This window comes from Protopterus annectens, chromosome 12.part0, assembly GCF_019279795.1.
Source record: "Protopterus annectens isolate FY-2018-M chromosome 12.part0, PAN1.0, whole genome shotgun sequence".
Classification (NCBI taxonomy): domain Eukaryota; kingdom Metazoa; phylum Chordata; order Ceratodontiformes; family Protopteridae; genus Protopterus; species Protopterus annectens.
Window position 1 is genome coordinate 992,099,505 of NC_056746.1, and position 23,388 is coordinate 992,122,892.

General features: G+C 35.9%; 1 protein-coding gene across 1 annotated transcript in view; it reads left to right on the top strand.

Annotated features, from left to right (window-relative positions):
* The window catches only part of ADA (adenosine deaminase), a 758,716-nt gene extending 736,085 nt beyond the window's left edge, over positions 1–22,631 (top strand). The window contains exons 10-11 of the mRNA XM_044090009.1: positions 21,297–21,426; positions 22,364–22,631. Of these exons, the coding sequence (XP_043945944.1) occupies positions 21,297–21,426; positions 22,364–22,453 (220 nt within the window). The 3' untranslated portion in view covers positions 22,454–22,631. The remainder of the gene's footprint in view (positions 1–21,296; positions 21,427–22,363) is intronic.
* Positions 22,632–23,388: the final 757 nt, after the last annotated feature.

A 23,388-nucleotide genomic window follows, 5' to 3' on the forward strand; every position in this document is an offset into this window, starting at 1 on the left:
GAATAGGTGGTCTCTACAATATGGTACTTGTGCCCCTCCTCCCTGTTCAGGATAGCCCTTTTACATCAACATGATGTTGTGCTCCTCATATTATATCCCATCTGTTTTCCTTGATCTGTGGTGAGAAGAATTCTAGTCCCCCCACTCTATGATTTTATCCCATCTTCCTTTCCGTACCCAAAGTCAAAATACTGGAGCTAAAACAACAAGCATAAAAAAACATGACCCTCTCAACAAAATGCTTAGCAATAAAAAAAACAGTGCTATATCAATAACAGCAATATTGAGGATGCTGAACTGATAGCTGCACTTCATTTCAGCTCTCTTACCTCAATACAATTCCTGACAGGAATTTTACAAAATAATATTTAATTTGAAGAAATTTTTATTACTAACTTATTTCTAATAACTCTGAGCATCTATAAGAAAAATTTTATTGTCAGAACTTGAATAATTCCTGTCAAATTAATTACTGGAAAATCAGCACCAATATCAGCTTTACAGCATGAGTCATCTAAGGAATACAGCACAAGACTCTTCTCTCAAAAAAGACCTGCAGTCTCTCATTACAAATATACAGGAACTTACAATAAAAATCGACAAGATGGACAATAAAATAGATACTTTTAAAGAAAAGTGCTCACAACAACTGGAACAGCTTCAAGAAATGTTTACACAGCAGAAAGGACAGATATCACTTATTGAACAGTCATTAAGTGACATTGACACTAGAGTCCAAATAGAAGAACAACAAACTGAATTCTTACTTCAACAGAATACATATTTACTAGAAAAGCTTGATGATATGGAAAACCGAACAAGAAGAAATAATATTAGAATATATGGTCTACCAGAAAAATCTGAAGGGGACAATATGATAAACTTTCTTACCACCTGGATACCAGATGTAACAAAAATACCTGAAGCTCTTTCATATGGTATAGAACGGGCGATAGATCACTAGCAGCTTCTGGAAATGCTTCTTCTCCGGGTAAGAACAAGCCGAGATCTATAATTGTGAGACTTTTTCTACACAAGATAAAGATCTTATATTAAGAAATGCTTGGGCAAATTCTCCCATCAAATACAATGATTCATTAATAAGATTTGACAATGATTATTCTACAAAGGTGGTTTCAAAAAGAAAAGAATTTCTACCAATAAAAAAAACCTTGAAGAAAAAGCAACTGAAAGCCCATCTTTTATTTCCAGCAAGACTGAAAGTTTTTCTACCAAATGGAATAAAAATCTTTGAAACAGTAGATTCAGCAATAAAATACCTTACCAACAACAACATCCTAACACATGAAGAATCTATGGACTGGACAATAAGTACAAAGAAGAGAAATGCTGAAGTAAATAATTGGAAAACTGTTGAGCAAAAGAAAAAAAAACTAAAGGACAAATAATCTTACATATGTTATATTCTGTAAAAATCTAAATAATAATACTAACAACAAAAGAAAAGTTCTTACTGTCTTCAAGTTACACCAAAACAGGTACTGTTTTCAATTATATTTTAAATGTCAAAATTAGCATAAATGTAAATACATTTATCTCAAATCACATCAATATACTAAGCATAATTTAAACATTACTCTATTTTTCATTATTATCCATCTATTATTTTCATATTCTTAATCAGAGTAATCAATGCATAATAATGTTCCCAAATAGTTTATTTATTTATTTATTTTCTCTCTTTGTGTTTTGTTGTTTTTATTTTTCTCTTCTTTTTATTAAATCTTCATTAACTTATAATACTTTAATCAGTATATGGTTATATTGCTTAATAGGTATAGTAATGGCTGCTATATAACTTATTATTAGTTACATCCCTGATAGTATTACTTTTTATAAGTTAAAAGTGTCCCTGTTTGGATAAACGCTAATGCTGGGCAGAAATGTGTTGCTTTTGAAATGAAGTATTTCAGTTAGGATGTATCATAAGACTACTTTAAATAATCTTAAAAGATGTTCTGCCTTTGACCCATATGCACATACTGATATAGTCCAGTGAAAAAATATGTTTTAAGTGATATTTTGAGGCTATATGTCATGTGTGTTGTGGCTCCAGACATCCGGAGTTGAAAGATGCTTGTGACTAGCTTAGATATCCTGTTGTCTTTTCTTTTGTAGAGAAATAAGGCATAGCATATTTAAAATGCAAAGTTTGACAGTTGTGAACACTACTCCATAAACAAGAGTGCTCGCGTGCACACTACATGAGTTTGTCACCAAATAAGAGGAGGGTAAAGAAAAAAGAAAAAACACATACCTTTTCCTGCTTGGTTCTCGAGACAATTTAACAGCCACAAACATCACTAGAAACTTGAGTTACTTATTGCTTGTCGCATTTACTTGTGTACGCCATCCCCTGACTCTTTCTAATTGACGTCTAGTCAGAAAATAAGCTAGGTTCACATTTAAAGATACAGAAACCTAAATTCCTTCTAAGGAAACATAAATAATATAAAAGGTTCATATAAATATACACAGATATTTATTTTTGAAGCACTTTCAGTTTATGGCTACTGATGTCTTCTAGCACCTTGATAGATAAGGACATATATCTGCTTGTCTTTCTATCAGTTTAGATTTCCAGACATTTTAGCTATCCCTTACTATGTTTTATACAGCAGAGTTTAAATAGCAGAAATTAATCATCAGCAAATAAAATCACTGCTGTTTTACAAATTCTCTAAAGAAACTAGTAAATGTCAAGCAACTGACAGGTTTGTTTTGGGGAGGGTTGCCATTTCCCACGCTGGTGCTCCTGCAGAATACTACTGATGTCCTGCTGCCAAGGTATGCCCTCGGGTGGGCAGGTGGGATGCAACAAGAAGGTTGGATGTGCATTTGGCAAATCAAACATTTAGATGGCGTTATGGTATACTAGATGGAGAAAGTGGAAGCAATGATTGTATAGGCAACTATAATGAGTAACATAACAACAGTGGATTTGACCCGTGTGTCAATTATACAATGTTTATATCCCATGTGGCTTTGGGCTTTGTCGAAGCATCTGTGTTCTACACACATATTGTGTTGGATCTGATTTGAGTGGAAGGGGAGAGGCTTAGCCCACACCCTAATTTGTTACTGGGTTGCCATGCATTATGGGCATGCATTGTGGCAGGTACTCAACGGGCTATCCATCCTTAGGTGGCTCATGCTGTTCCCGTTTGCTCATCTGAATGGTGACTGCGGCTGTGCTCTTCTTGTTATGTTGCCTGGCTGTGGCTTCACCCTTCTTATAATATTGTCTGGCTTTTACATTATCAAGAATGACACAATACTAGTGTATGCGGGTATATCATGTTACTGTTAGTGTGGACAAGGATGCTTGACAATGCAACTATGATTCTTGGACCTTTCTGCAGACGGGTGTGTTGTCTGGCAGTTGAGAGCCTGGTTGTTCCTGATCAGCGGACCTGTATTTTTGTGTTTCAATGTGACTGCATGAAAGGATGCCAGTATTGGTCTGCAAGTTTGGTGGGCAGTAGATTCGTTGGGGATTGATTTGAGGAGACACTTGTATTATGGCTGGGGCACTTGACATTTGATAAATGTATCCTCTCAATGATGCGTTCTGTCTGGTCATTGGCTGTAAAACAGCTTTTCTGAGAAATATTGTTGTGGTGCCAGTTAATGATTTGGATTAAATGTTTCTATATACAGTCGTGAAGCAATTGCCAGGATAAAATGGTACTCTTGCAGTGCATGGATCATCGTGGCTGTCCTCCGATGTTGGAGGAAAAACAAGCTTCTTGGACACCTTTTGACGTGGTAAAGGTGTTACCCCATGGTTTGAATACGTTTTGTCTCTTTGCTGCAAAATGGGTTGGGAATTTTGGCCTGTAATATTTTCGTACATGGTGGTTTGAATCTTGGCAGCTTCCATTGTTTTGATGTGTTCTCCAGTATACTTTTGTTCAGTCATAGGATTGAATTACTGGTGTTGAGTAGGTCAGGATTGTATCTCCAGCACTTGTTGTCAGCAGATAGACTCACTGGTTGGGTGTCAGTCTAAGCTGTGGGAGTTGATGTGTGATATACATAGATGTTTGCTTTGAGGGTGTGGTCAAGTGCGCTGCAGTTTTACCTCTGTACTGTGTCAGTTTTCATTGTGCAGGGTCCCTCTGAGGGTTGATGGAAGTGTTGGCAACAAGACACTCAATCAGGTAACAACATTATGAGTGGTCTCTTGGATAAGGGAGCTGTCTAAATTGTGATCTTGTTGTCTCCAGCCATGGGAATTGTCATTGAAAAGCTGAAAAATGCAATCAGAGGAACATATTTAATGTCTACTAAAGAAATATTAATATACTTATACATTGTATCGCATTTCAGTTTATGTTAAACATGAAATATGATGTGGTTTCAGAACTATTCATGTTTTTATTCCAATATGACTTTGCAAATGTTAATTTAAACACTGGTTTCGGACTTGAGTAGTCTAAAACAATTGCACAACAATGGTACTGTATTATACAGTAATGTCAGTAAATAGTTTTCAACAGATGTATGAAATATACAGTTATAGATTTTAACATGATGTTTATTAATACCCTAAATTATTTTGAAATGATACTACCTTAATCTAAATATTTGTACCTTTTGAAACCTGCTTAGAAGTAAGTATTATTGAATTACAATAAGATGAGTAAAGAATATATGTATATATTTTAGCTGATTAGATTATCTTAATATATTATTCAATTATCTTTATTTAAAACTAAGAGGATAAGAGAAACTGATCCAAATATTATTTGTGAGGGTAGAAAGTTTGTTTGGTTAGATTCACTAACCAAACGAAGAGGTATATTACCTCATAGCAATAGGGAATGGTTTTTAAGGTTAAGAATTACAAGTTTGGAAGTTCTTTGTTTTTTTTTTATTCTATCACTTTGGTGTCACTCAGAAACATGCAAAAATCATACAAGAAAAACTTTTTGAATTCTGTATACAAGATGGAACTAAGAATAAACAATATTTACATAAACTTACACATAAAACAAACTCAAAACTAGGAAATGAAATGTTTATCCATAAATGTTAATGGTCTAAATAATAGTAATAAAAGGAGAAGCCTATTCAAGTACATAAACTTACATAAACCACAAATAGTCTTTTTACAAGAGACACACTTATTAGATAGAGATATAAACAACTTAAATATTAATAATTACACAGTACTAATAAACTCTCAATACAAAACAAAAAAAGAGGAGTAGCTATACTACTTGCAACTCAACTATAACACCTAAAATAATTACTACTCATCAAGATACATCAGGTATGTTTTGTCTAGTTTCAATAGAGTTAAATAAGAGAATCTATACGTTAGTAAATCTATATTGGATCCCAGGACTAGGATTAAAACAGTTAAACAACATTTTGAAGAGATAATTCATTTAACTAAGGGTAGCCTGATATTGGCAGGAGACTTGAACTGTATAATGAATGAAAAGATACAGATTCTAAATCCAAAAAAGAAAACAACCCATCTCTAAAGCACTATCAAAATTTATAGATACATTGTATTTAAAAGATATAAATGAATTTGCAGAACCAGACTCACTAATCTTCACATTTTATTCTCATAGATATAAAACTAACTCTAGAATTGATAGAATATATGTTGCCAATGACCTAATAACAAAATTGACAAAGTCAAAATCATAAATTGTCCTTTATCTGATCATAATGCCATAGTCTTTGAGATAGAGCTTACACCATTTTATTCAAATCCCATTACTAGGATACCTTCCTATATCACAAAATTGAGAGATTTCAAAGAATTTTATGAAGAAACAATCAAAAACTTTCTAGAAATAAATTACACAGAAGATATTTCAGAAATATATGTCTGGGATTCATTAAAAGCAGTTACATATGGGAAGATATTATCCTGGTACATAAATAAAAGGAAGTTATGGAATAAAGATATGCTAGACTTACAAAACAAAGCAGATAAATTGAAACTGGAAATACAAAAGGGTAATGCTACTCAAGTTCAAGAACTTACACAAATCAATAAGAAGTATACAGAATTGCTACACCATAAGATTATGATTAACTTAGAAAAGATAAAAATAAACTCATACTCTACTAATTCAGCACACCTGAGATACTTAACTAATAGAACAAAAAATAATTAAATCTAAGCAAATAAAAGAAATATTTATTCCCAATACTAACAAAAGAGTTACGGAACTAAATGATATTTTAGAAGCATTCAGACTCCAATTTAACATTGATAATTCCATAAATACTCAAGATACACCTACTAAGGATATAAAAAATACTTAGAAAACAATATTCATATTAAATTAACACAAGAACAAATAGACATTATAAACAAACCAATCAATATGACAGAATTAAAATCACAAATTAAAAAGCTCAAGACAAATAAAGCACCTGGCCCAGACAATATGCTACCAGAAATGTATAAATTAATACCCAATCAAGCCATATCTTTATTATTAAAAGTATATGATATAGCCAATAAAGATTTGAATATACCACCCTCTTGGAAATATTCATTGATATCCCCAATTATCAAACCAGATAAAGATGAGAAACAGTGTTCCTCATATAGGCCAATATCATTACTCAATATAGACTACAAGATGTTTATGGCTATATACGCAGATAGGATCAAACACTTTCTTCCTTTCTTAATTCACAAAGATCAAACAGGTTTTATTAAAGGAAGAAATACTTCAGATAATATTAAAAGAATACTAACATTAATAGATTATAGCAAACATAAAGTCCTAAATTTAAATGTAATCTCATTAGATATTAATAAAGCTTTTGATTAGGTTAATTGGAACTTTCTTTCACTAGTTTTAAAAGAATATAACTTTCCTTCTAATTTTAATAATCTTATCCAAATACTATATGAAAAATCTACTGCATATGTTAAACTGGGATCATATAGATCAGGCCCTATAACAATAAAAAGGGAACTAAACAAGGTTGCCCTTTATCACCATTGTTATTTGCATTACTCATAGAACCCTTTGCAAATCAAATCAGATCAAACAATAACATAAAGGGCATTTGTATTAATAAAATGTTAAACCTTAAAATCCAACTCTTTGCTGATGACATACTATTAACTCTCTCAAATGCAAATGAGTCTTTGAATGCTCTATTTAACTCCATGAATAAATTTCAAAATATTTCAGGCTTAAAATTTAATGAAAACAAAACTAAAATTATGCCCTGTAATTGTAAAAAAAAAATAATATAAACAAAAGATTTTCCAAATATATAGTAACAGAAAGTAAATTATTATATCTGGGAATAAATCTACTCAATGAATTAACAGATTCTCTAATATTTAACTATAATAAAATACTAGACAAAATAGAACAAACAATTGGTTACTGGAATAAATATATCTTTTCAACAGCAGACAGATTACATCTTATTAAAATAATCATATTTCCCAAAATATTATACTTAATACAAAATTTTTCATTGCCACCTCCCAAATATATTATTCAAAGATACAATAAACTAATTTTAAATTTTCTATGGTTTCCAAATAAACCCCGTGTAGCCTTAAATAAACATTTGCCAGATTGGGAAGATGGTGGAATTAATTTACCGGATATTGATTTATATATTACCTCATCTGTTATTAAAAACATAACACTATGGTTAAATAATTCATACACACCTATATGGAAACAAGCCCATGAGCAGATTTACATAGAAATCAATTATAATCACATACAAGACAACTTAACAGTAATACCATCACCCCTTATATGGATGTTAAAAGATTATTTTTTAGGGAAAAGGAATAATATTAATAAATTGCCATCAAACTATGTAAGTTCTACACTTTCAGTGTTCAGAACATATATAAACAAAATACCAAATATTAATTCTTGGATTTTTCTTATTTTCGCTATAGCTTTTACACCAAATATTCTAGATACATTCCAAATATCTAAAATAAATATACTTAAAGAAGAAACATTACTCTTTTGGCATCAAATTATAGAGAAAGGGAAAATTCTAACAAAGGAACAGATAATTTATAATTATAATATAAATAAAGACAATTGGCTGTTTTTACAAAATCTAAGGCATTTTTTTATAAATAAAATAGAACAAATGCAACCTTCAGTTAGACATGAAGCTCCAAAACTCATTGAATACCTTATTCTTACCACAAAACAGCCTTATCAGGGTACAGGTTATTTGTCTAATATCTATAAAATTGTTAAAAAAACAAAAAACTGTCATGAAAAATCATACTGGGATTATTATACTTTAATAAACAACCATCCTCCAGTTGAAGAAGAAAAAGTAATATTCTAAAATCTTCCAAATTTTCTACATTATCAAAATACTGGCAATTATTCACTTGGAGATATCTACACAGAAGTTTCTATACACCACATAGGTTAGCCAAAATGTATTCTATTGAAGATCAATGTTGGAGATGCCATATCAAGATAAAAGCAGATTGGCAGCATGTTTTTATGAATGTATATGTCTCAATATGTACTGGAAATCCATTAATTATTTTTTCAGACTGTTTATAATGATAATTTTCAATTAACAAAGTCTTTAATTTTATTCAACTCTCCTATTCCAAACTGTGTACCAAAAAGACACTAAAATCCTATGGTCACTATTGGCAATTTCACGTAAAATCATAACTATACACTGGAAAAATGAGGCTTCGCCTACGTTCAAGGAATTTGAGACTTTAACAACAACAGTTGCTCACATGGAAATATTAACAGTGAAGAACAGAACTAAAAGATCTACTTCTTACTATTACTCTTGGATGAAAGTACTGGAAATACTTGAAAATATCGAAGAAGATATATCATCTTATGTTTCTAACTCTATATAATATAGAATTTCAATGTTATTTGCATAGACACCAATGTAAATAGTTATATAATGGTTTGAAGTTAGTAATGTTTTAGAATTGTAAATATGTTATTTATCTTTATTTCATGTAATGTTTAAGACATCTTATTTGAAATAATAAAAAAAATATTTAGTGAAAAAAAAAATAACAGCAATATTTATAGTACAATTAAGTACTTTCATCCTTCTACAAACAGTACTTCATAAGAACAAATGTTTCAAACAATAAACTCAGTTTAAAAGCAGTGTGATTACATGACACCTCCTGAGCCAATAATGACATCATAATCCAGGTCCTGTGGTCTAATGACTAAACATGTTTGTAACAATACAAATATTAACATGTAATTTTAAAAACAATGAAAACAAAATATTTAGAAAACCAAAAAGCTTGACTTTTTTTTAGCTTTTCATTTTGAAAACAGTGTGAGCTTATGACAGCCCCTAAACCCACATTGACATATTAATTAATATTTATTGATTCCTTGCATTTTTTACCTGGATAGTCCAAATAGGCAAACTCACAGTAAGATGCTGTCCGGTTTGATTCTCAGCTAGAGCGTCTTCTGCATGGAGACATGTGTGAATGGGCGCACCTTCGTTGAAGGTTGTGCATCAGGGCTGGCAACTCGGCACGTAAAAATCCACTGCCAATCATTAGCGGACCGGAGTTCCGCTGTGGCGACCCCTAACCGGGAAAAGCCAAAAGACACAAACAAACAGTCCAAATAGGCAAACAGATGTTCCTTTTCTTCAGATGGCCTGGAAGAAAAGCTCCACAGTAGTTATAAGTTAGACAGATAACATATAAGTATTTCAAACAATAAGTTACAGAAACACATGAACATACATAGAATTTCGTAAGGTATGTATAATAAATAAAAAGTATTTATAAGATTGATGTTTAGATGTACAATATGCAGTATGTTTTCCAAGACATATCAGGAGTTGTAGCAGTTACAGTTGACAAGTGCATTCGGCAGAGGCTGATATGGAGGATAAGAATAATTACAAGTAGAAAAATGTTTGAAATGTAAGTTATAGGCAGAGTTAGGGTAAGGACCTACCCGGGAGTAGAAAGATGTTTCAATTGTAAGTTATAGGCAGAGTTAGGGTAAGGACCTACCCAGGAGTAGAAAAACATTTGAATTGTAAGTTATAGGTAGAGTTAGGGTAAGGACCTACCCAGGAGTAGAAAACATTTGAATTGTAAGTTACAGGCAGAGTAAGGGTAAGAACCTACCCAGGAGTAGAAAATCATTTGAAATGTAAGTTACAGGCAGAGTTAGGGTAAGGACCTACCCAGGAGTAGAAAAACATTTGAATTGTAAGTTATAGGCAGAGTTAGGGTAAGGACCTACCCAGCTATCATTTAGCTTTGTTTTTGAACAAGTACTATTGTGCAAAAAAAACAAAAACAAACAAATGCACAAGTTTCAGTAAGGATTTCTGGTGCTTAGTAAACTGTTTGGTTACAGGATGCTCATTGTTTTTCTTTATCATTCTTTGCGCATACTGCCTTTTGTGCTATGAGCCTAGCAGCTATAGCTGAACTGAAACTCTTGACCCTGCACTCAGAGCTCAGGAGGTCAGTATGCACCCCCTCTCCTCAAGCTGCTGCATTCCTGTAGGCTATCCAATGGCCACTGTTACCCTTTTGTTATCTAGCAGTAGGCGCATAATCTCTGCATTTACAGTTTTTTCCTTCATTACACACCCATCATCTCTCCCTACATTTTAGCTGTTTTGTTACCTGTTATAAAATAATGTGCTTTCTTTTCTACTGATCAGTCTTCCTTTTAGCTTACATTCACTTATCCATATCAGTTTACCGCTAACATAACTTACAACCTGGGTTCACTGCCTCCAATCATCTCTGTACTTTAACATTACCAGCAACATTAATGTCACTTTTCAGTGCTCTTTGCTGCTGTTTCTTCTATATATACCATGGTAGTTGTTAGGATTAAACCAGTGTATACAGCCATATGCACTGGTGGCACGGCAGACATAATTCACCATGGCAGTTGTCAGTATTAAACCAGTGTATACAGCCATATGCACTGTGGCACGGCAGACATAATTCACCATGGCAGTTGTCAGGATTAAACCAGTGTATTCAGCCATATGCAATGTGGCATGGCAGACATAATTCACCATGGCAGTTGTCAGGATTAAACAAGTGTATACAGCCATATGCACTGTGGCATGGCAGACATAATTCACCATGGCAGTTGTTAGGATTAAACCAGTGTATACAGCCATATGCACTGTGGCATGGCAGACATAATTCACCATGGCAGTTGTTAGGATTAAACCAGTGTATAGAGTCATATGCACTGTGGCACGGCAGACATAATTCACCATGGCAGTTGTTAGGATTAAACCAGTGTATACAGTCATATGCACTGTGGCACAGCAGACATAATTCACCATGGCAGTTGTCAGGATTAAACCAGTGTATACAGCCGTATGCACTGTGGCACGGCAGACATAATTCACCATGGCAGTTGTCAGGATTAAACCAGTGTATACAGCCATATGCACTGTGGCACGGCATACATAATTCACTATGGCGGTTGTCAGGATTAAACCAGTGTATACAGCCATATGCACTGGTGGCACGGTAGACATAAATCACCATGGCATTTGTCAGGATTAAACCAGTGTATACAGCCATATGCACTGTGGCACGGCAGACATAATTCACCATGGCAGTTGTCAGGATTAAACCAAGCCATATGCACTGTGGCACGGCAGACATAATTCACTATGGCAGTTGTCAGGATTAAACCAGTGTATTCAGCCATATGCACTGTGGCATGGCAGACATAATTCACTATGGCAGTTGTTAGGATTAAACCAGTGTATACAGCCATATGCATTGGTGGCACGGTAGACATAATTCACCATGACAGTTGTCAGGATTAAACAAGTGTATACAGCCATATGCACTGTGGCACGGCAAACATAATTCACCATGGCAGTTGTCAGGATTAAACCAGTGTATACAGCCATATGCACTGTGGCACGGCAGACATAATTCACCATGGCAGTTGTTAGGATCAAACCAGTGTATACAGCCATATGCACTGTGACACGGCAGACATAATTCACCATGGCAGTTGTCAGGATTAAACCAGTGTATACAGCCATATGCACTGTGGCACGGCAGACATAATTCACCATGGCATTTGTAAGGATTAAACCAGTGTATACAGCCATATGCACTGTGGCACGGCAGACATAATTCACCATGGCAGTTGTCAGGATTAAACCAGTGTATACAGCCATATGCACTGTGGCACGGCAGACATAATTCACTATGGCAGTTGTCAGGATTAAACCAGTGTATACAGCCATATGCACTGGTGGCATGGTAGACATAATTCACCATGGCAGTTGTCAGGATTAAACCAGTGTATTCAGCCATATGCACTGTGGCACGGCAGACATAATTCAGTATGGCAGTTGTTAGGATTAAACCAGTGTATACAGCCATATGCACTGGTGGCACGGTAGACATAATTCACCATGGCAGTTGTCAGGATTAAACAAGTGTATACAGCCATATGCACTGTGGCACGGCAAACATAATTCACCATGGCAGTTGTCAGGATTAAACCAGTGTATACAGCCATATGCACTGTGGCATGGCAGACATAATTCACGATGGCAATTGTCAGGATTAAACCAGTGTATACAGCCATATGCACTGGTGGCACGGCAGACATAATTCACTATGGCAGTTGTCAGGATTAAACCAGTGTATACAGCCATATGCACTGTGGCACGGCATACATAACTCACTATGGCGGTTGTCAGGATTAAACCAGTGTATACAGCCATATGCACTGTGGCACGGCAGACATAATTCACCATGGCAGTTGTCAGGATTAAACCAAGCCATATGCACTGTGGCATGGCAGACATAATTCACTATGGCAGTTGTCAGGATTAAACCAGTGTATTCAGCCATATGCACTGTGGCATGGCAGACATAATTCACTATGGCAGTTGTTAGGATTAAACCAGTGTATACAGCCATATGCATTGGTGGCACGGTAGACATAATTCACCATGGCAGTTGTCAGGATTAAACAAGTGTATACAGCCATAAGCACTGTGGCACGGCAAACATAATTCACCATGGCAGTTGTCAGGATTAAACCAGTGTATACAGCCATATGCACTGTGGCACGGCAGACATAATTCACGATGGCAGTTGTCAGGATTAAACCAGTGTATACAGCCATATGCACTGGTGGCACGGCAGACATAATTCACTATGGCAGTTGTCAGGATTAAACCAGTGTATACAGCCATATGCACTGTGGCACGGCATACATAATTCACTATGGCGGTTGTCAGGATTAAACCAGTGTATACAGCCATATGCACTGGTGGCACGGTAGACATAAATCACCATGGCATTTGTCAGGATTAAACCAGTGTATACAGCCATATGCACTGTGGCACGGCAGACATAATTCACCATGGCAGTTGTCAGGATTAAACCAAGCCATATGCACTGTGGCACGGCAGACATAATTCACTATGGCAGTTGTCAGGATTAAACCAGTGTATTCAGCCATATGCACTGTGGCATGGCAGACATAATTCACTATGGCAGTTGTTAGGATTAAACCAGTGTATACAGCCATATGCATTGGTGGCACGGTAGACATAATTCACCATGGCAGTTGTCAGGATTAAACAAGTGTATACAGCCATATGCACTGTGGCACGGCAAACATAATTCAACATGGCAGTTGTCAGGATTAAACCAGTGTATACAGCCATATGCACTGTGGCACGGCAGACATAATTCACCATGGCAGTTGTTAGGATCAAACCAGTGTATACAGCCATATGCACTGTGACACGGCAGACATAATTCACCATGGCAGTTATCAGGATTAAACCAGTGTATACAGCCATATGCACTGTGGCACGGCAGACATAATTCACCATGGCAGTTGCCAGGATTAAACCAGTGTATACAGTCATATGCACTGTGGCACGGCAGACATAATTCACCATGGCAGTTGTCAGGATTAAACCAGTGTATACAGCCATATGCACTGTGGCACGGCAGACATAATTCACCAGTCTGTTACAATACACTGAACCATAATATAACATTTTTATGTTTTGCTTATCGTGTATTCTTGATGTCTATAGCTCAGAAATTAAAAAAAAAAGGCACCACCTTCCACTTAACCTCTGACATTTGTGCTGTTTTCCTACACACAGCTTTTTATTACATGCCACAAAATTGGTAACACATTTCTTTATAAAGTTATTGTTTCCGGAAGTAAAACAAATAGCAGACCTACAAACACCTCTATAAGAATGACTGCATATAAATGAGTTAAGTCTGCGATGTCACCAGGTGAAAGTAGATATCAAAAGGGAAACACTGATTACTGAAATACGTGATTAACACACATCTGCCATCTACTGTTGAATAAATGCACATATAATTTACTACATGCAGTAAGACTCGTGTTTGCTTCTTGAAGCCACTGTATTACTAAGCACAGTCGGAGCCTTTCACAAGTGCAATCACTTTATGTATGGGATTCCAGTATATAAAATACATCCTCATGTGGTAGGAAAATGCCTTGTATAAAATCACTTTAAGCTTAGTACCTGGTACATCTGTGAGAATCCGTCATGACTACAGTGTGTATGGATGTGCTATTCCCCTCGTGTCGTGCAGATCTATACATGACTGCATGCTGATGCTTGCTCCTGCAGTGCCTTGTAAGTAAAGTGGGTGAGAGGTCTTCATCAGTATTCACTTGGTAATTCTGACAGAAGCCATTATTACAGGTACTGGGTGATAAGTTAATTCGGTGTCCTGTACCCATCACCATGGTATGCAGCATGACATAAGAGGAGAATGGTCTACTGGCTTCCTGTAGACTCTAGGAAATATTTCAAGAGACATCAACTATGACTTATTGAAGTTGAACACATCATATTACTTCCTACATTTTACTGTTCAGCCTGTTGTACCACTTCTTGCCATACGTTTGAGGAATTATCATGTGCAAGTCCAGGGAGCAGGTGCAAAACATATGGAATGGAAAGTTACAAAGTGTTGCATGCATATATCTGCATATTTACATTATTATATTACATCACATTTGCTTGACTACAGAAGGAAACAAAATTTTCAAATGCATTTCACATTCTACTTCCTCATCCCTAAATCCCCCCCCCCATCCCATCTTTGTCTGCCTTATGTCATGTGGAACACTTGTCTGAAATTCCTCCCCGTCACTGATTCTGTTAGTCCATACCAGGGGTCCACAGCCCACTCCATCAAGAAATACTTTTGACAAATCTAGGGAATAGGTGGTCTCTACAATATGGTACTTGTTTCCCTCCTCCCTGTTCAGGATAGCCCTTTTACATCAACATGATGTTGTGCTCCTCATATTATATCCCATCTGTTTTCCTTGATCTGTGGTGAGAAGAATTCTAGTCCCCCCACTCTATGATTTTATCCCATCTTCCTTTCCGTACCCAAAGTCAAAATACTGGAGCTAAAACAACAAGCATAAAAAAACATGACCCTCTCAACAAAATGCTTAGCAATAAAAAAAAACAGTGCTATATCAATAACAGCAATATTTATAGTACAATTAAGTACTTTCATCCTTCTACAAACAGTACTTCATAAGAACAAATGTTTCAAACAATAAACTCAGTTTAAAAGCAGTGTGATTACATGACACCTCCTGAGCCAATAATGACATCATAATCCAGGTCCTATGGTCTAATGACTAAACATGTTTGTAACAATACAAATATTAACATGTAATTTTAAAAACAATGAAAACAAAATATTTAGAAAACCAAAAAGCTTGACTTTTTTTAGCTTTTCATTTTGAAAACAGTGTGAGCTTATGACAGCCCCTAAACCCACATTGACATATTAATTAATATTTATTGATTCCTTGCATTTTTTACCTGGATAGTCCAAATAGGCAAACTCACAGTAAGATGCTGTCCGGTTTGATTCTCAGCTAGAGCGTCTTCTGCATGGAGACATGCGTGAATGGGCGTGCCTTCGTTGAAGGTTGTGCATCAGGACTGGCAACTCGGCACGTAAAAATCCACTGCCAATCATTAGCGGACCGGAGTTCCGCTGTGGCGACCCCTAACCAGGAAAAGCCGAAAGACACAAACAAACAGTCCAAATAGGCAAACAGATGTTCCTTTTCTTCAGATGGCCTGGAAGAAAAGCTCCACAGTAGTTATAAGTTAGACAGATAACATATAAGTATTTCAAACAATAAGTTACAGAAACACATGAACATACATAGAATTTTGTAAGGTATGTATAATAGATAAAAAGTATTTATAAGATTGATGTTTAGATGTACAATATGCAGTATGTTTTCCAAGACATATCAGGAGTTGTAGCAGTTACAGCTGACAAGTGCGTTCGGCAGAGGCTGATATGGAGGATAAGAATAATTACAAGTAGAAAAATGTTTGAATTGTAAGTTATAGGCAGAGTTAGGGTAAGGACCTACCCGGGAGTAGAAAGATGTTTCAATTGTAAGTTATAGGCAGAGTTAGGGTAAGGACCTACCCAGGAGTAGAAAAACATTTGAATTGTAAGTTATAGGTAGAGTTAGGGTAAGGACCTACCCAGGAGTAGAAAAACATTTGAATTGTAAGTTACAGGCAGAGTTAGGGTAAGGACCTACCCAGGAGTAGAAAATCATTTGAAATGTAAGTTATAGGCAGAGTTAGGGTAAGGACCTACCCAGGAGTAGAAAATCATTTGAAATGTAAGTTATAGGCAGAGTTAGGGTAAGGACCTACCCAGGAGTAGAAAAACATTTGAATTGTAAGTTACAGGCAGAGTTAGGGTAAGGACCTACCCAGGAGTAGAAAATCATTTGAAATGTAAGTTATAGGCAGAGTTAGGGTAAGGACCTACCCAGGAGTAGAAAAACATTTGAATTGTAAGTTATAGGCAGAGTTAGGGTAAGGACCTACCCAGGAGTAGAAAAACATTTGAATTGTAAGTAATAGGCAGAGTTAGGGTAAGGACCTACCCAGGAGTAGAAGAATGTTTGAATTGTAAGTTATAGGCAGAGTTAGGGTAAGGACCTACCCAGGAGTAGAAAAACATTTGAATTGTCAGTTATAGGCAGAGTTAGGGTAAGGACCTACCCAGGAGTAGAAGAATGTTTGAATTGTAAGTTATAGGCAGAGTTAGGGTAAGGACCTACCCAGGAGTAGAAAAACATTTGAATTGTCAGTTATAGGCAGAGTTAGGGTAAGGACCTACCCAGGAGTAGAAAAACATTTGAATTGTAAGTTATAGGCAGAGTTAGGGTAAGGACCTACCCAGGAGTAGAAAAATATTTGAATTGTAAGTTATAGGCAGATTTAGGGTAAGGACCTACCCAGGAGTAGAAAAACGTTTGAATTGTAAGTTATAGGCAGAGTTAGGGTAAGGACCTACCCAGGAGTAGAAAAATGTTTGAATTGTAAGTTATAGGCAGAGTTAGGGTAAGGACCTACCCAGGAGTGGAGCACGAGCATAACCATGTATCAGATAGATATTGCTTTAGCTGATTTTTGAATGATTTAGCATTTTCAGATTGTCTAAGTGTTCCAAATGTTTTGTGGTATAGGTGGAGTATGGCATGTCTCCAGCAGAATTCTTGGGCTTACTTAGTCAGCAAAAACTTGTCAGTAGAGAGCAGTGGTCTGGTAGGGTTATACTGCTAGAGCTTGTTGCTTAGGTTTGGACACTTTTCAGGGTGGTATAGGAGTTTGTGTGTAGTCACTAATTGTGAGTGAGTTGGGTAGTGTCCTAGCTCAAGCCACTGAAGTTGTTCTAAAGGTATACAGGTTAGTTCAGTAGCTGTGGTTTACTGTGGTTTGAGGAGAATTTGGTTATCTTGTAACACTGGTCTAGTGAGTAGGGTGAGGTAGAATGCAGGTTAATAATTATGAGGGAGGTATAAAGAAGGGCATGGAGAAGGAAATAAGATGCTGTGGTTGTTCTGGCTTTGTTAAGTATGGTTTGGTCTTGTAGAGGACCCCTAGTTTTTCGTGCATTTATTACCTGTTTTATGTTGTAGTTGAATTTCATACAGTTATCAATGGTGACACCTAATAGCAGGGTGTTGTTACTAGTTCTATTGCAGTATTATTGGAGGAAGTGAAGGTAAATTGCTCTTTGTGGGGAGCTAGTTGCCTTGGGGTGAATAGAATCATTTTTTTTTCATTTAGTAGTAATTTTGAATCTGTAAGCCATGCCTCAATGGAGGTAAGGTATTCCTGTGTTAGATTTTGTAGTTTTTCTAGATTATTTACATAGACTCGTGTGTACGTATGATACATGCACAATTAGTTGTTACATATAGAAAGGTGAAGATGTGGTTTTCCCATTTGACTGCCTGCATCCTGTTGGAGAGGTAGCAGTGAAACCAGGATAATGATAATTAGACCAGGCCTAATAACAGTTTCAGATGGAATACAGTATCAAATTCCTTGGACAGATTCAGGAATATCGCTGAAACTCAGTTTCATTATTCCTACGCTGGTTGACTAGTGATAAAGTATAGAAATACAGTTGAATTGTTGTGTTGTGGGGGGAAGCCATGCTGGTTTGAGATGAGAAGGTTGTTGTCATCTGTAATAAAGTTGAGGAGTGGTTTGTAATTACACTTTTGTGGTATCTTTGACAGAGGGGATAAATTGGTTATAGGCCTGTAGCTAGAAATTACACTGGATTTTCCTCTTTTGTGCCGAGGTAAGATATGTGATTTTTTCCAAAGTGAGAGAACATACCCTTCCATAATTCACATGTTTGTTAGGATTGACATGGGTAGGATAAGGCTTCTGTGCTACTTTAATATATTCAGCTGGTATTTTATCTGGAGCCAGGGTGGTAGATTTGGTTTTAAGAAGTAGCTTATTGATCATAGCAGTAGGTAATGGTTGGAAGGTAAAGATCTTTGGCTACTCATAGGTTCATAGGTTCATGTGGTTTTATGGGGGGTAGGGGGGGTTGCGTGGGTTCTAATGAGGAGGAAACTATATAAAATGAGTACTGAATTGGTTAGCAATACTATGTGTTTAGTTAAACATTAGGTGGGCTGTAATGATTGACCTAGATTTAGGAGATGATTTATGGCTCACCGGAAAGCTTTAGGGTTAATTTGGTTTTCAATTTATAGCCTAGTATGCTAGTACTTTTCTTCAGTTCTGATTTTTTTTTTTTTTGGTAGCATTTCTTAGTTCTTTGCATAACTGAAGACTGAATATAGTACTGCATTTCCTCCATGCTTTCTATGCATTATCCCTTTTTTTTATTAATTATTTAGTATCTTTATACTGTCAGGGTGCGGGGTTGGTTTTAATTCTTTGACATCTAATGGGAGCATGACTATTTAGTATATTCCTGAATGTGGAGTTAAATAGTCAAATGCTTCAGAGGTTTGTGGCACATAGGTGTAAGCCAGAAGTATTTTTTTACATGTGGGCTGGTAGTATAGTTAGGTTTGATGGGCTTGTGTTTGGATGCATGTTGCCACCTAAATGTAGATGGTGGAGCATAAGGGAGTGTAAGTTGGGCCATTTACATTTGAATTTTGGGCCTAGGCTTCGTTTGTTTGGTGGAATTTTCTGCATAACAGTAAAGTTTTTGAAGATGTGGATGGTTTGTATTGTAAAGAAGGATAGAGAAATTCTAAAGTTGGATTGGGATATATTAGGTAGCTTAAAAGAGGAGGTAACATGAGCTAGTGAAAGGTAGGCAATACCATAAGTAGCAGTAGCAGTATCATCTTAGTAAGTAGATTTTGTGTGTGTGTTTTATGAGGAGAAGCAGCGAATAAAAAATAGAAAATAAAGGAATAGATTTTTAACAGGGAGGGTTTTGTTGTATTTTTGGTATGTATTGTAATTATGCTGCTAGGTAGTAAGGTGAACTTAAGTGAATTAGTTGAGGCTCATCAATTGCACACAAAATACATGTTCCCCTTCCCTCCCATTATCACTTCTACCTACTTGGTTCTAGTATTTAAAATTAGAATTCTTCTTCTGTGCTGCTCTGCTGTTTATATAGATGGGCAGTAGAGCACCCACCAACTTAATTGGCCATGTTGCTTCAGTACCCATCAGGTGATAATTTAATCACCGTTGACAACTAAATATGTCAATGTAAATTGTACGTATATATAAAATATGGCACTTGTGATCTGTAGACTTATCGCAGTGGTCCTCTCTTGTTTGTTATATATATGATCTGTAGAATGTGATTACATGGAGCATTTTCCACGGGCCACCACTGAAATAGGCTTTGCCCATTCAGACTATCCCAGTCAACAAAGACAAATCAATAAATAAATAAATTAATTAAATTAACTAATTGCATTTGCTGTCTCGGTGCCCAGTGTGGGACTAGTTACTGACCTCATCACTCATACTACCTTAGTATCTATTGGCTGATTGCTACCATGATGGTTTTACCTTCAGTCAGCCACTGCCTTCCATCCATCAGTGAACAAACTGCTGTTTTTTGATGTTTCCACATGGATCCAGCCCTGTATTCCTGCCTAGATTGTGAACTTTTGGGTCAAATTCTCAGAAGCCAGAAACTGGCTGATGCACATAGAAAGCAACCCCCTTGGGTATTTTAGTTAAGTAATCAAACATCTCTGCAGCCTTAGTCTGACACAGTTGCGCATTATCTTAATTCAAACATCTCTTTACAAAATAAACACTGAGACTTCATCAGGCTGATTTTCAAACTTCATAAAGCATTTAAAAATCACTTGATCACATTCTAAAACTAAATGATACTTAAAGGAATAGTTACCTAAAAAACAGTAACCATTTCTTATTTCCTTTTTTTTAAGATAACCTTCAGAATGTGATCAGTTTGATAGTGTCAGTGTTTACTTTGTGAAAAAATAATGCATTTACTTATTTATTAAAGTCTGTATTTCCAGTCATCTTGGATCCTTACTTTCTTCCAGTTTCTTGCAAAGTATTGCTGTTTCAGCATATCTTAACAGTTATCTGCAGTATACATGAAGGCCAAGCAGGAAACATACTGTACAATGCATCATTTACTAACAGGGTATATGCTCACCAATAAACATTCCAAATTCTAGCAATCATACTGCATATAACATATCATATCTATTGTATCAGTTGTCAGCTGGGTGTTAACACAGCAACAAACATGTTGCACACTGAAACAGTTTTTTTGCTGCTTCAGTCTTGCTCGCATAAAGTTATAATCCAGCATTAGCAGAAATTCATTAATTTATGAGGAGATTAATTTGTAGTCCTCTGTGCTTATTTAATAGTCCTTTTTTCTTCCTACACAGGTTTAAGAAAGACAATGCAAACATCTCACTGAGTACAGATGATCCTTTCATTTTAAAATCTACCCTGGAAACAGACTACAGATTAGCAAAGTGGTTCATGGGATTCACAGAAAATGACTTTAAAACCGTGGTAAGTTTGCTTGTAGTACAACTAGTAATTCTGGTTTGCCTGTATAAAGGTTTACTTTCTTTTCCTCATATGTGAATGCTATGGAAGGCATGAGGCATTGCTGATGATGGACTGGAATAGCACTTGACAAATTAAGCAGAATGTTAGGAAGGGAATAACTGCACAGTAACTTGGTGAAGTTACAGATAAAAAAAATGTAGCCACTGGCAAAACTGACAAGATTAGTTAAGTACATAAGCATTCACACAGGCCGACTTGCTAGAATGTACTTCAGCTCCAGCTGTTTACTTAAGCTTTACTAAATGGCTAGTAGAAGTAAAACATCAGGGTATATTCTTTGTTCAAGCTGACTAGTTTTATGTTATACAAAAATACAGACAGCATCTGGCCAATCAGCCCAAGGGTCTTGAGTTAATGATGCACTCTCAGCTAAAACAAAGCAGAAATACTGCAGAAATCCTGATGGAAAAACACTGTGATGGGGGTTGTGTTGTTTTGTGTTTAATCATGCTTGGACTGCCACAGTTAGCACGTTGTGATCTAAGCATTCACTCACTCCAACAGATTAGTAACCCAGTTCTCTGCAGTCCATAAGATCTGAGGTACACTTTTGAATGTGTGTATATATGTCACTGCATTTAACATCACTACCTGCTGTACTCTCGACTTCAGTTTACTTGCTTATCTGTAGCAGGCCCTCCCCAACTGTATCTTTTTTGATTTGTATGGACAGTGTAGTGTTGCTTCAGCACCCCCACCCCATCCGATTGGTGAAGTTAGAAGTATCTGTGACAAAGTACTGTACTGCAGACTATAAGCTAAGTATAGTGTAGGCCCGTGATATATATGAAGTGTCAGTAAGAAATCAAATGCTCGAAGTCTCCAAAAAGTTTAGTATGAATGGAATTTTTGACACACTGTTTTGTTTTGTTTCCAGAACCTCAATGCAGCTCGTTCCAGTTTTCTACCCAATAAGGAAAAAGAAGAGCTTATTAAAAATTTGAAGGAAGAGTATGAGAAAGAATGATGCGTTTCATTTTCAGGATACCAGAATGCAACTCAGATTAAAAATCAAAATGTGTCCAACGAAACTAGAAGTGCCTCACAAATGATGAAGGAACCCACCAGAGCAAAGCTGAGTTTAGGAGACAAAAACACAGGGGTCCCAAACTCAGCAACCGTTTAATAAAATGAACAGCAAGGTAAGCGCTTTCACGGATATTAATCCGCTTCTTCAGACCAACAAAACGTGTAATAAGCAGACAGATCATTTAAATACAAAACAACCAATCAGAAGAAGAGTACAATTAACACATTCAGGTCTGTGTAAAAAAATATATAGATCTAAAATATGATCAACCAGTGCTCACATGACAACATATAAATGATAAAACACATTTAAAACAACTAAACATAATAAAAACATAAAATCTAATGATGTTTCAAGGCTCTGGCTTTAAGGAAAAGTTTCAAGGAAACCTTACTGTTAAGACCAGGGGCTCTGTCCGATTGAAGCTTTAGAATCCATTTTTGTTCTATTGATTCTGTTTTATTTTTAAGGTCACCACCTCTGATGTTAGCATGCAAAACTTCCAGGGCAAAAAACTTAAACTTGTGATTAGAACCTTCATTAGCAGCATGCATGGCTAAAGCACTGGTCTGTTTATATTCCTGATATCTCTCAAATGCTCAAGAATCCTATCTTTAAAAACTCTACTTGTCGTACCTATATAATAGGAATAACATAAAGTATGTAAGATACTGTTCCTTCTAACACTCTTCCTATATATACTAGTGGATACATTAGACCAGCTGACAAGGAGGGAAGTATTGTTGTGCTCGACAAGTATGTTTACATTAAGTGTATGCTTGATTTATTAGAAGATACAGACACCTACACTCCTATAACACATGCTGCACTTAAAGGTATTGTAGATAAAGTACAGTTTTTAGTTTTTGATT